Source organism: Leiobunum rupestre, chromosome 2, assembly GCF_980474605.1.
Source record: "Leiobunum rupestre chromosome 2, qqLeiRupe1.1.hap1, whole genome shotgun sequence".
In the NCBI taxonomy this organism is placed as follows: Eukaryota; Metazoa; Arthropoda; class Arachnida; order Opiliones; family Sclerosomatidae; genus Leiobunum; species Leiobunum rupestre.
The window spans coordinates 76,876,845-76,889,339 of NC_143385.1; the positions used below are offsets into that span (position 1 = coordinate 76,876,845).

General features: G+C 36.0%; 1 protein-coding gene across 1 annotated transcript; it reads right to left on the reverse strand.

The window, feature by feature from the left end:
• Window positions 1-6,655: 6,655 nt before the first annotated feature.
• On the reverse strand, window positions 6,656-11,243 carry LOC149959059 (glutamate receptor ionotropic, kainate glr-3-like). Its single transcript, XM_090167331.1, has 7 exons — window positions 11,206-11,243; window positions 10,445-10,538; window positions 9,577-9,738; window positions 8,028-8,184; window positions 7,739-7,956; window positions 6,730-7,025; window positions 6,656-6,686 (listed from the first exon to the last, which is right to left on the reverse strand). The coding sequence occupies exons 1-7, from the start codon at window positions 11,241-11,243 to the stop codon at window positions 6,656-6,658; spliced, it is 996 nt and encodes a 331-aa protein (XP_090023457.1).
• Window positions 11,244-12,495: the final 1,252 nt, after the last annotated feature.

Here is a 12,495-nt window from a genome sequence, read left to right on the forward strand (position 1 = left end):
GACGAAAGACTGAACTCCAGCTTTTTTGGACAAGCTACATGTATGTATCTTATTTTTATCATATTAACAACCAGATTACGTTGATGTTGACGAATATCAGTGAAAAAGAGATACGGAACTAAAATTTCAAAATAAGTACCTTCATAATAATGAGGGCTCATAATAATTCAGTAATAAATGACTATTTAGCCGAAACAAGCGTTATTTTTCATTATGAAAGCGTTTTCATTTTCAATAGGTCACGCCTCATGCTTAAATTAGCTGGCGAAGGATATTCCAGATTGCTTGCGGTTTTTGTGGGAACTTAGTTATCAAAAAGTATTAAACGGCAACTGGAAAATGGCTGATAGCGGGTCTCATTTTGATGCGGTTATATTTCGAAAATGTTCTTGTCCTTTTTGATACCATAGAACAAGATTTCTAGTATAAGTACGAAAAGTGCGAAGCTCTGCAACGTCAGGGTTACAAACACCGCTGGTAAAATGTGAAAAAAAGTCAAGCCTTGGGTGTCCTGATTCTCGCTTTGAACGCTTTCTTTAGTCAAACATTTTCTCGAGTATTCCTTGTAATGGGAAGCCATCCATTTCGAAAAAAGCATTCCTTCATCTATCCATCGAACCCTGCAGAGAAAGTTTCAGTTATAGAATTCAAAATTCAAATAATTTACAAAATAATTTTCCGATGAGGGACGATTTTGATTGAACACTTAATATTATTTTCCATTTCAGTACCTTTCATTTTGTGTTCTATAACTTTAATTGATTTTCATTGTTATAACGATTAATTACAAAAAAAGCATCATCAGAAATTTTATTAATTAGTAAAAAATAAGTATTTTAATTATTTGGTTTGCTGACGCAAAATTTGCCTAAGAAACCGTTTAAATGTCACGTTGCTCATGGGAAAAATTTCCTTAGAAATCCGATGCATTGGGCTTTACTAGATGTACCCGTAGTTCATCTTGATATTCTAAGGCTAAATGTTTCGGTTTGGCATTTGCGGTTAGTTTATATTTCAAAGGACGAGGCTAAAGTTGTAACATTACCCGATGCTAATAGGCCTCTACCTCAAGTACCCCGGTACGATAAGTATCTCCTCTGCTACAGTGTATGCACGGTATTCTAAAGAATCCTCAGAAAGTTGACGATAAATAGCAGAGGAAATGAACTACTTCCGCTCCTCACAATGAAGAGACCAGAAATTTCATACTGTCATTCAGGGCGGCCTCAGCAGTCTTTCCGGACCCCAGGCAAAGTGGTACAATTGCCTAGTCGGTAATGCCACCGTGCTTTCATCTACACCAGGATAATGAAAGAGCGACACACTTAGCATTGTGTCTAAAATAAGTCTATTTATTTATAAACCCTACATATGGCACCAAACATTCGTGGCTCCGATCAGTAAAAACTGACGTTATTACATGTATATGAATTAAAGAAATCTCGGGATACAACAAATATTTCAAGACGTTGATAACAATAGATTTATTTATTATTATTTTTTATACCTTATTTTCTTAAGAAATTGAATGAATTATCAACTTAAACTAAAGAGAGTATGATATTTAAGGTGGATCAACGAATTTCACATTTCTGCCACTAGATTTAGGTGATTGGCGCTAATTACGATAATAAACAAGTAGTAGCACCTGTTAGCGAACTAATTTTAGATTTAGTTCGTACTACATTTAATTATTTTCGATTAACACTCAATCTAGTTAATGGATTATGAATTAAGTACTGCTATAAAGATGTTAAACGTTACCCCCAGGACACTGGCTTTCATTGTATAATTGAATGGACAGCCCAAATTTTTCAAATCTAGTGTACTGCATTTTATAAATATATGAAAGTTAAGAAACAAGTTAATTGACAACGATAAAAAGTTAAGTGCTTAAGGGTCATTCCATGTGAAATCGACCAACGTCCCCACGGCACCATCTCCGATTTTATTGAAACTCCATACACAATTAAAATGAACATATTTAGGAAAAATATTTAAAAGGTATCTTTATTTTATAAATGTATACCAACTTTACTAAAATACGTTAATTAATGGGTTTTCGCCTTATAGACCCACTTCCATATAATTTTTCTACCAGTTTATATATGGGAAACTTGCCAAAAGCTATATGACTGGTCTATTCGTCTCATGCTAATTTACGATTTTATTCGTTTCCGAGCCGTCCTATTACGTAGATTTTCCCACTTGTTCACCCGACCATCGCCAAATTTCGTGAAAACTTTTATTTAGGGTTATGTTGGCCGTAGAAGTCGATTCTGAAAATTTCAGAAAGATTGGAGGAGCGGTTGCTGAGATACAGTGTAGTCACATTTTTGAAAATGACATTGAACCCTACCATTAACCATTTTTTATCTCAGCTTCTACTTAACACAAAAATTCGAAAGAGGGCTCATTTTAAAGGAATTGAAGAGCGGAATGTAAATAAGCCCTAAGCTTCATGCTATATATAAGATAAAATACAATAAATCAAGTTTTAAATAGTTGACCTTTGACCCTGAAAATAGCTCATTTTTAATTTTCAAAATTTAATTTTTTTTTGCATTCCCTATACACGCTTTAGTTGCAGTCAAAAAACTGCGAGGGTAATATTTTTTGTTTTCGAGAAAAAAAATTATTTCGTATACCCCTCCTTAAATGGAATGACCCGAAACAGGTAAGCTACCGCATATTGCCGCATTCTCTATAAAAAGGTCAGATTAATTTACTTTGTTTAATAGATATGTAAATCACGAGACCAGTGGCGGCACCAGGAATTTTCGCGAGGGTAGGCAAACCAAATAAATGGGCCCCCGACCCGGAACCCCCCTTTTATAAACGAAATTCTTCAATAAAATAAAGTAGTGATGTACATGACGAACAAAAAAGTTCTAACAATAGTAAAACGAGTCCAAATATAACAGAACTGGTTTTATTTACTAGGAGATACCTCAAAAATTTCTAAATACATTATCGGCAATTGTTTCATTGTTATTTATAAATAATTTTACCTCTTGGGACAATTTTGAGACCCTTTCTAGATCAATTTGGGGCCCCTTATAGGGTGATTTTGGGGCCCATCAAAATTTTAAGGTAGGCAGTGGCCTACCTGGCCTACCCCCTAGCGCCGCCACTGACACGAGATTTATGACTAAGACCAGGACTCTAGAGAGATCGTTTGATCACTTAGACTTTTTATTTGGCGAAAGGTTTTTCTCCCACGGATGGCGCTACTGACGCTACGTAGCCTGTCTAGATATTTTGTGGGCTTTACCTCATTCGAATGGAGTACCTAAGGAAAGGGAACACCACCGAGAGTTCGTGTCGATCGGACTCTGTCCTTTATGATCTTTAAATTAATTAATTAACAATTACATTTTTGAAAATTGCAAACAATCTAAACAAACCTAAGGATGATAAAATTAGCGAATAAGTAGATTAGTCCAATAATAAAAGGAATAATAAAGCTAAACCCCCAAAAAATTTGAAGAAATTTAAAAAAACTTACTAATAGCTCGTACCGATAGGTCTTCGAGCAAACAAAAAGGCGCGAAACTCGGACCAAATAGATCTTAATTTAGTTTTTCACTCGAATATCTATTTGGTCCGAGTTTCGCGTCTTTTTGTTTGCTCGAAGACCTATCGGTACGAGCTATTAGTAAGTTTTTAAATTTCTTCAATGCAGTCCATAAGTGGTTCCTTTTAACTAAACAAACCTAAGCTAATTAAGAGCCAAAATGCAAAACTACTATCAGTGATATTACTTTATCAATTCTAGTACAAATTTGATATTTAAATTCAAATTAATATTTGAGAAACTATAGTTAAATGTTCGTTGATTAATTATAAATATTTAAAAAATACATTTCTTTAAAATTCACAAGTGTAAAAACGAAACCAAAATAAATCGATCCCAGTTAGCTTATAAAATTTAAATTTCCTGCTATCTCCTATAAATTAGGCTGCATCTCAGTACTACGATGTAATTAGGGAAAGCCAATAAGTATCTGAAGGGGAAACAGAGTGTCGGGAGCGCCGCGCCATCTATTTACCACATTTTTTGGAAACTCTTCTATGGTAGAATTGATAAGTGATCAAACCATATCTTTACAACTCTGCTAGGACTAAGGATATATTGGTTTATAATTAGAGATAATGAATATGTTGAGAATAATTTTGACGTTTTCCCTCGTGGTCCACCAGTATGCTCTGCCCCTTGAGCGGCAATCAAATCGGTTTGGTATCTCGCCTGTTTTCTTAAAACTGACGTCTTCCGACGCGATTGAAACACACCAGTAGCCCCGCCAGGATTTTTTCGCGAGTAGGCACTGCGTTATTAAGAGGCCCCCATAAAAAACTCCTTTGTAATTTTTGTTGTTCTTTAACTAGACAAATTGTATATAATTATTTAAAATTTTTATTATTATTAAATCAATAAAATTTTTATTATTATTAAATTAATAAAAATTTTATTATTATTAAATTCATAAAAATGTTATCATTATTAAATTAATAAAAATTTTATTATTATTAAATTAATAAAAAATGTATCATTATTAAATTAATAAAAATGTTATTATTATTAAATTAATAAAAGTTTTATTATTATTAAATTAATAATTTTTTATTGTTAAGTATATTATTTACAAAAAATATTACCAACTTTACTTTTAATCGAAGAATTCCACCCTACGATTACCTCTTTACCCAAATTCATCAACTACTTATTTAGGCTTGTCTCCCCCATTGTTAAGGGGGAAGACTACAGTGGCCATTGTCTAGTTTCGCGCTATTTCAAGCTGAACTGTTTTATTGTTGTGTTTTAACTTATTAAATTAATATTGATGTGTAAAACAGCCTCTTGTTTAGTGCTTAAAATAATTTTGACAATTTTGAATTTCAAAGTAATCTAATTATTACGTTTTAATTCTGACCCCCGGAGCTAAACACGTTGGGCAAGCGCCCAAACTACCCTATAGTAGTTGACCTCTTGAACAATAATTTTTCTCACTAAACTTGCTTTTAAATCATGACATTTTTTTTTAAATATCTAATATTGCAATAAAGTTTCCCCTATTCCCAATATTGTCGGCGGATGTGTAAGTGTTCCCCTGAAGTGCTAAATCTTGTTGGGCACATAAAATAATCACTTCCACGTGTGTAGATAGGACCTCTCTGTTTCTAATAACGTCTAGTCTATGGTGGTCGTTAACCTGGCAAACTATTGATCCACGGGATATGGATTCCATGTAGTCTAAGTACATTTTGTAGGCTAGTTGGTGAGAAGATTTGTTGGAAGTGAAGTGTTCTTCGAATTGTGTCCCCATGTTTTTCCAATCCGAAAATCGCTTTAGAAATGCAGTGTTTCTACTGCCTAAAAAATGACGGCAACAAAAACAATACACTACATCCTTTGCAACTGAATATTCAATCATTTGATATTTGTCATACCAAGAAGAATTGAAACCTCGATTTTTACCGCCAATTAATATTTTAGGAAAAGGATTTAGTTTAGGCTGAACTGGAAGGCAATCTTTATCTAGACTAATATCCAAGTTATTCAACGCGTGTAAGCCCATTTATTTTGAATTGGACACGTTGTTTGATGTATTTTGTGCATGGTTAGAGTTGGGGTGTGCAATTACTTCTGCAATTTCTCCTTCATGAGTCAGTTCCATTTCCATATCAGTACTGACGTTTGGATGAACTTCAGCAGTATTACTAAAACAGTGACTGTTATCAGCCTCCAAGGATTCTAAACCCTTTCCCAATTCTTTGACTAGGTTTTTCTCAGAACTATAGTTATGGCTTTGCGCCGACGATTTCAAAAAACGTGCCATTGCAGCTTTCTGATTACTAACGAAACTATCTTCCCTTTTCCATTTTTCTCATTTTTGGGACCCAGATAAAAATTTTCTGGTACTCATATTTGAAAATGCTACTATTATATACTAATAGCGAAATAACCTTAAAAAGGTTTAAGAAAATAAAGCTTAGTTAAAGCTATGTAGTCTTCAAACAGACTTTTTAATAATACCAGCTATATCAAAGCCCTGAAAAAAGCGGTTTGAATAATTTAGCTAGAATAGCTAATTAGCCTTGAAAAAGGCTTTTTGAATAATTTAGCTAGAATGGCTAATTAGCCTTGAAAAGGGCTTTTTGAATAATTTAGCTAGAATAGCTAATTAGCCTTGAAAAAGGCTGTTTAAAAATTAGCTTAAAACAGCTAAATAGCATTTAAAAAGGCTGTATTGGCAAAGTTAGTCTCGGAAGAGACTTAGAAAAAATTTGTCTGGGAGAGAATCGAAATTGAGAACTACCTGTTTGTTCAAGTAATATTGATTTCGAGTATAGGTGGTTCAAAAGGGAACGTTTTGTTAGGGCCATTTAGGAATCTTGGAAATTGGAATTGAATGGGAGTTCTTATTTTAGGGGGCTAGATGACCAATTTTTAAAAATAAATAAAATTTAAAAATCACATTTGGAGGCCCCAGAGGCAATTTTTTTAAACTTTTAGAGGCCCCTAAAATAGGCCCAAAATTTTTGAACATAGGCACGTGCCTACTTGTGCCTACTGCTGGCGGGGGCACTGAAACACACACCGGTGACGTGTTTCCTTCCCCATCTCGTGCCGTACGAAAACTAGACCACGGAACTAGTGGATCGCCTCAGCATAGTCATTATCCCTAACAATAAATAAAGTACATTCTTAATCAAATAAAGAGTTACCTTTTACTAAATTGTCTGAGAAGATCATCTGGGAATGTTGGGGTGACGTAAAACGCGAAAGTGTTTGAAAAAGCGGGCTCCTTTACAAAATAGAATCGCCGACTCCCGACCATCGTTGGACAGAAATTTTGAATGACCGCCTTCAGAAATTCTTGGGGCGTCATAATGACTCCTTTCCCCGCTTTGATGTTATCGTAGAGTTCCCGCTCGAAAAAGTAACTGATTTCCTGAAATCCGTCTTTGCCTTTGCCTAGAATGTTCTTCCATATTTGCTGGTATTCTTCTATCGGAGATTCCTATATCCAATTAAATTATTAAACATGAAATTAAGTTTAAAAGTTTTAAAATAAAGTATGCATTGTAAACATTGTAATACAGGGTGTTTCAAAAGGTTATGCAAAATATTTAAGGAGTTGTAGGGGGTGAGTTGAGAAGTATGCATGTTTTTCCCATTTTCCTACGATGACTTAAATGAGCGCCAGAAAGCTTCAAAGTGTGGCCTACTTGCCCCTGGAAGTAGGTTGCAGCAAGCACAAAACCAAGCAGCAGGAACTTTAAATACTGTTAAAGTTTACTTTTTTACGCTGGTTACCTCGATTTGTTTACAAAATCCATTTTTACCGATCACACAAACCCAAACCTTAATGTTTGCATTTCCCTATAAATGCCCTATAATAAAGCTTAAAAATAATAATCTACATAAAATATTTATTGATCAATTTGAAATTTACGCAATGGAAATTTCTAAAATGGATTAATATAACACGCGGAGGAACATTTAGGAACTCAAAAGAAAATAGTCGAAATTCGAAATTCCCAACGACGATTTACGGGAAAATCGTGCTAGTATCTTTCCACCAAATGTACTAGATATTTTGCCATTCTTAACCTGCAACTGACAATCTTGAGTAAAGTCTCACAAGCTATGATCGATCCCGGTTGCTCTTCCAGCGAGAGGAAAGAACTAACGACTAGTCGACTTCGCAATCTATACTAAAGCATTTCTCACTTCGAAAAGTTTTTCCAAGTAGCCAGACTTTCTGGAATAAATGGTGAGTTGAGGTCTCTCTGAAAGATCCTTGACGGTGTCCATGGTGTCGTCCGGGCCTTTGATCATGAGGGCCGTCTTGAATTGACACGAGAAAGCGTTCATCATGACGAGAACCGCTATTAGCCAAATACCGAAGACGAATCGACTTTTCTGGTGAGTGGGCATTCTAGGCGTACCTATATTGATTTTTATTAAGACGAATTTAATTTTCCGTTTTTCATTTATTTTTAAAAATTTTAACGTTTACCTTCGAGCAAGAAAGTAGCCAAATACATCCAAAAATTCATTTCAAACACAGATAGCTTATTCGTTGTTCTTGTTCCGTGGAAGAAGTCGCTCGTGACATCGAAAATTGAGGTCGATAGCGCTAATGCAAACACGAGCGATACCAGGATGTACCAAATCTGAACACAAAATACGGCTTATTTAGAGAAAGTATAAATTGTCTCCCCCATTTGACTCCTCGAATTTCTCTCCGAATTCGTCTCTGGCGTAATTGATCTCACTCCGATTGAGAGAGAAATGGAACACGTTTCGAAGATTCGTGCGATTTATTCGCGAACTGAAAGGGAACACTCGGAAAAAAAATGTTACAAGCGGACCGAGAGCGTTGGAACACTCAAAAATGTTTCTATCCTTGGATTTGTTGAAATCCGAAGATCGATTTCGAGCGATCTCAGAGAGCTCAAGAGCAGTAAATGGAACACACAAAAATTTATGATAGCACGTAATGGACCATGAAATGTTAATTGGGGTAATATCAAACACTCGAGAGCAATCAAAGGGAAAATGATATAAATTGCATTATATTTTATTAATATGTTTTATCCGAATCTTTCAGAAGGCCCACCACTCTTAAATACATTTAGGGTTAGCATTGTTATCCTTGCTCAAACTATACGATGAATTTGTTTCATTTCTGAGGTTGCAGCTGCAGTAGTATAATTGGAAATATTAGTTCTTATTTAAAGAAAATGAAATACCTCCACTTATGGATTGAAGTTTAAATTACAATTAAAGATTATAGTATACCTATTAGATTTTAAGTTACGGCTAGTGAGGTTAAGTTGTCTAATCAATTTAGGAGGTAATTTTTTAATTCCCGCATTGACCAACTTAATAGTGGTGGAATACCGCTTGTAGGAACGAAAATTTAGGTAAGAGAGTTTTATCGAAGTAACCCGTGCCCATACCCTACTGCCAGTTGTTACGGCTACAACGTCTCTGCTCCTCTAAAGATGATTTTATCCTTTTGATTCACAAATTAGGAATTTCCGGCTGGCCTCAATGTGAGACTTTCTATCCGATCAGATATCTTTATATTTTTATCTTTTTAAAATTACTAGTCTCCACTTTTGCTGTATTTTCCCCTCTTTTATGTTATCTTAAATTTCATATTAGTGTTAATTATTCATTCAATTGTATCATAATATTTCTAGCTTATGTTGTTTAGCTCGCGTTTAATTCGCGCGCTCTTTTATACTTTAATAAAAAAATTAAATGTTACGTTCGTATTTCAATCTTGTACTCCATGAAGGCATATATTATATTGCCGAAGTGTACCATTTTGTTTAAATATGTTCTGTGGCAATACCTTGAATGGTCTTAAAAATTAGAAAAAGTTTTAACCACTTGAGAGTTCTAAAATAAAGCCATTATATATAACAGTGTATTTGAAAAACTTGAAGTTGCGCAGAAGGGGGAAGAATTTGGATAAAATCTGTAACAGGATTTTGACCCGCCCGTTGCCCTTTAACTATCGAAGTTGGAAAAAGTAGCTTAGCAACTGACGGTACCTCTCGATCGAAGGCCATCACGATATTGGAGAAATCCGCAGCCTTGGGATCTCCAGCCGAAGTGAAAAAGTAGAAAGTGTACAAGAAATAGTAAGTTCCAAGTTTAACTCCTTCCAGCTGTTCCGGGACGAGAATCTCCGGCCCCAGAGCGATGTCCGTGTCCTGTGCAATTAAACAGACAAATCAACTAACTGCCTATCTTCACATCTTTCTAGAACGTGAAAAGAATGTGAAAGTTGACTATAAGATAAGATAATCAGCTAGGCTAATACACAAGGCACCACATTAGGCCTAAGTCTTCGAGTGACTTTTAAGAGAGACATTAAAATATAACGCAATGTTTTGGTTTTGGGTACTGACAGTCTCTCAAATGCTCAGTAGCGATATATTATTAACATAAATTCATTGATGATTATTAAAAAAGTCGTCGATTGGAAAAGATTAATTCGTGGTTTAGAATTAGTTAATCACGACTAAATTTAACTTATTTATCGTGATTATTATGACACCAAATTAATGTCGTTGATAAAGGGAATATAACCTCATGTTTTTGGTGTGGAACACCAACGTTTTCAGCTCTGGCCGCTTTTGCCTTTGGCTTTAAAAATGTTTGGCGCCGCTGGGCAGGGAAATTTGTAAAATTGAAGGGGTCTCCCATAAAGAATGCTGTGCAGGTTATATTCCTTTTAAAAGTGATCGGTTACTCAATCTCGATTTTTAAAAATGTACTCAAAAAAATAAGGGACACTGAAAAAAAAACAATCATAATTAAGGCAATTTCGACTTTAAAACTAAGTGGCTTTTTTGCGTTATTCTGAATTATTAACTTAAACTATGGACATATAGAAAATTGGAGAAAATAACTAACATTTCTTTGTATCATTCCTCTAAATGATGTCCAAGAGCCATTGTCCAGCTTCAAAGATACGGATTCTTGATCTGCCGGCAGTGATATGCTGTAACTTAAAGTTAAGGAATAATGTTAAATCATCTTTGTCTCGTTTTTTTTCGGTTTTTTGACTAAATAATAATCAACTGATCAATAAATGGACTATACTATACCATTTAACTTAATCCAATTACTCTAGGGTGCATTTAAGGGTGCTTGGGGTAATTAAACCCCACCGAAAGGGAAAAAAGGCAGTATTGCAAAACTTTACATATTTTTTTAAGTCTCGAGGGAAGGGGTGCAAAACGTAAGTATAAACCCCACCCGAAATGAAATCCTCAAAGCTTATCTCAAAAATGTTTTGGGGTACAGATTATTTAAAAGAAATTTTGAAGCTCAATTAAATTTAACTTTTGTGTAATACCGTCAGCTATTATGTTCTAATTTAGTATATAAGGTTTACCACCTTCAGAGTAGTCACTAATTCGAAGGTAAGCAAGCATTAATACATTTAGCTTAACTTAAAATGTGTAGACGAATTGCATTTGAATTTCAGTAGGTTTCCGCTCGCATCTGCAAGTGCAGTTTCAGGACATATGATTGGACTGATCTGCCTTGGATTAATAATCGTAGTTCTTACCATGGAAGAAGTAGAGAAGGAACGGCGGCCTCATTTTAAAAAACCCGTCGCAAAAAGCTTTAGAAATTCCCCTTTTTGTTCTTTCCCCCCATTCTTTTACCCGGCATCAAGTTTCGTTTGCGCAACCCTCACGCTCATCCTACCTTATGTTATTGGTCTGAATGTCCGAGTAGTGTAAAAGTGAGAGTTTAGAGCCACGGGGTGCAAAATTCCCATAGGGTTATAACGGGGTGCCAATATTTTCCATAGGGTTAGCGCGGGGTGCCGGTATCTCCCTCGAAACCGCGTCGGCTCGATGTGGCCAGATTTGCCGGCATCGAGAATACGAGAGAGACCGATGAAAACGTGGAGTGAGAATCGAAGCCGGTCAGAGTCTTGTTGTAATATCGTTCGAGGAGGAAGCTGAGTTTCGTGACGAGGTAGGGGAGAGAGACCCGGAAGAGAGTGAGGTCTCGGATTTCAACCGCGCCAGAAAGGAGCGGCTTGTTTATACGCGCGTTTCCTCGGTACGGGGTGGGAGTTTACGCGGGGATTAACGAAATACCCAATAGGGTATGGCATGGGGTATAATTCATGAACAAAGTACGGGTCAGCATCGAGAATACGAGAGCATCCGTCGAAAACGCGAAGGGACCATCGGAGCCAGCCGGAGATTTATTGACGGGGCGTAATAAGGAAGCGGAATAGAGGTCCGCGATAAAACGAGGTCAAGCTTTTCATCCGCGCCAGAAAGAAGCGGTTTGTTTATACACGTGTTTAGTCGGTACGGGGCGTGAATCTATGGTGAGGGTAGCGATATTACGACGATTGTATATTTGCGGGGATTTGAACGGAGAGCAACGTCTAAGGTTAACCAGGTGGAAAGAAGCCGTTTGTTTTCCAGCGTGTTTAGTCTGCAAATAGAATTCTTACAGATGCGAAACGTCAATTGAAATGAACGGAGAGTAACGCCAAGGATTGAAATTACTCTTTTTGTAAAGTATATGAAACCAAGTAAAAAGCGCACGGATGAGTACTATATAAAGGGACTCAGTTTCCTTAAAATTACATCCCGAATTTGGAATCTTGTCTTTCACGTTTTAGAAGCGACGCTCACCAGTCATACGAGGAGTAACCCAAAATGTGAGTTTTATCACGTATTAATTATTCGCGAATCATTTTTAATTTGTATTGTCAATTCTAGGTCGGAGAATAACTCTTGCATTCTCGAAGTCAACTTTCTGAGAGCCAACAACGAATATGTTCTCAAAGAATTGGCATTCTTGGTGGTTGAAACTGGAGAGAGTGGGGTGTACGCCTTTAAGCCGCCTTTTCCGTATCACGAGCTAAACGTGAAAGACAAAAGACTTTGTTCGTGGATCTCGACGAATATTTGCGGGATGCAGTGGGA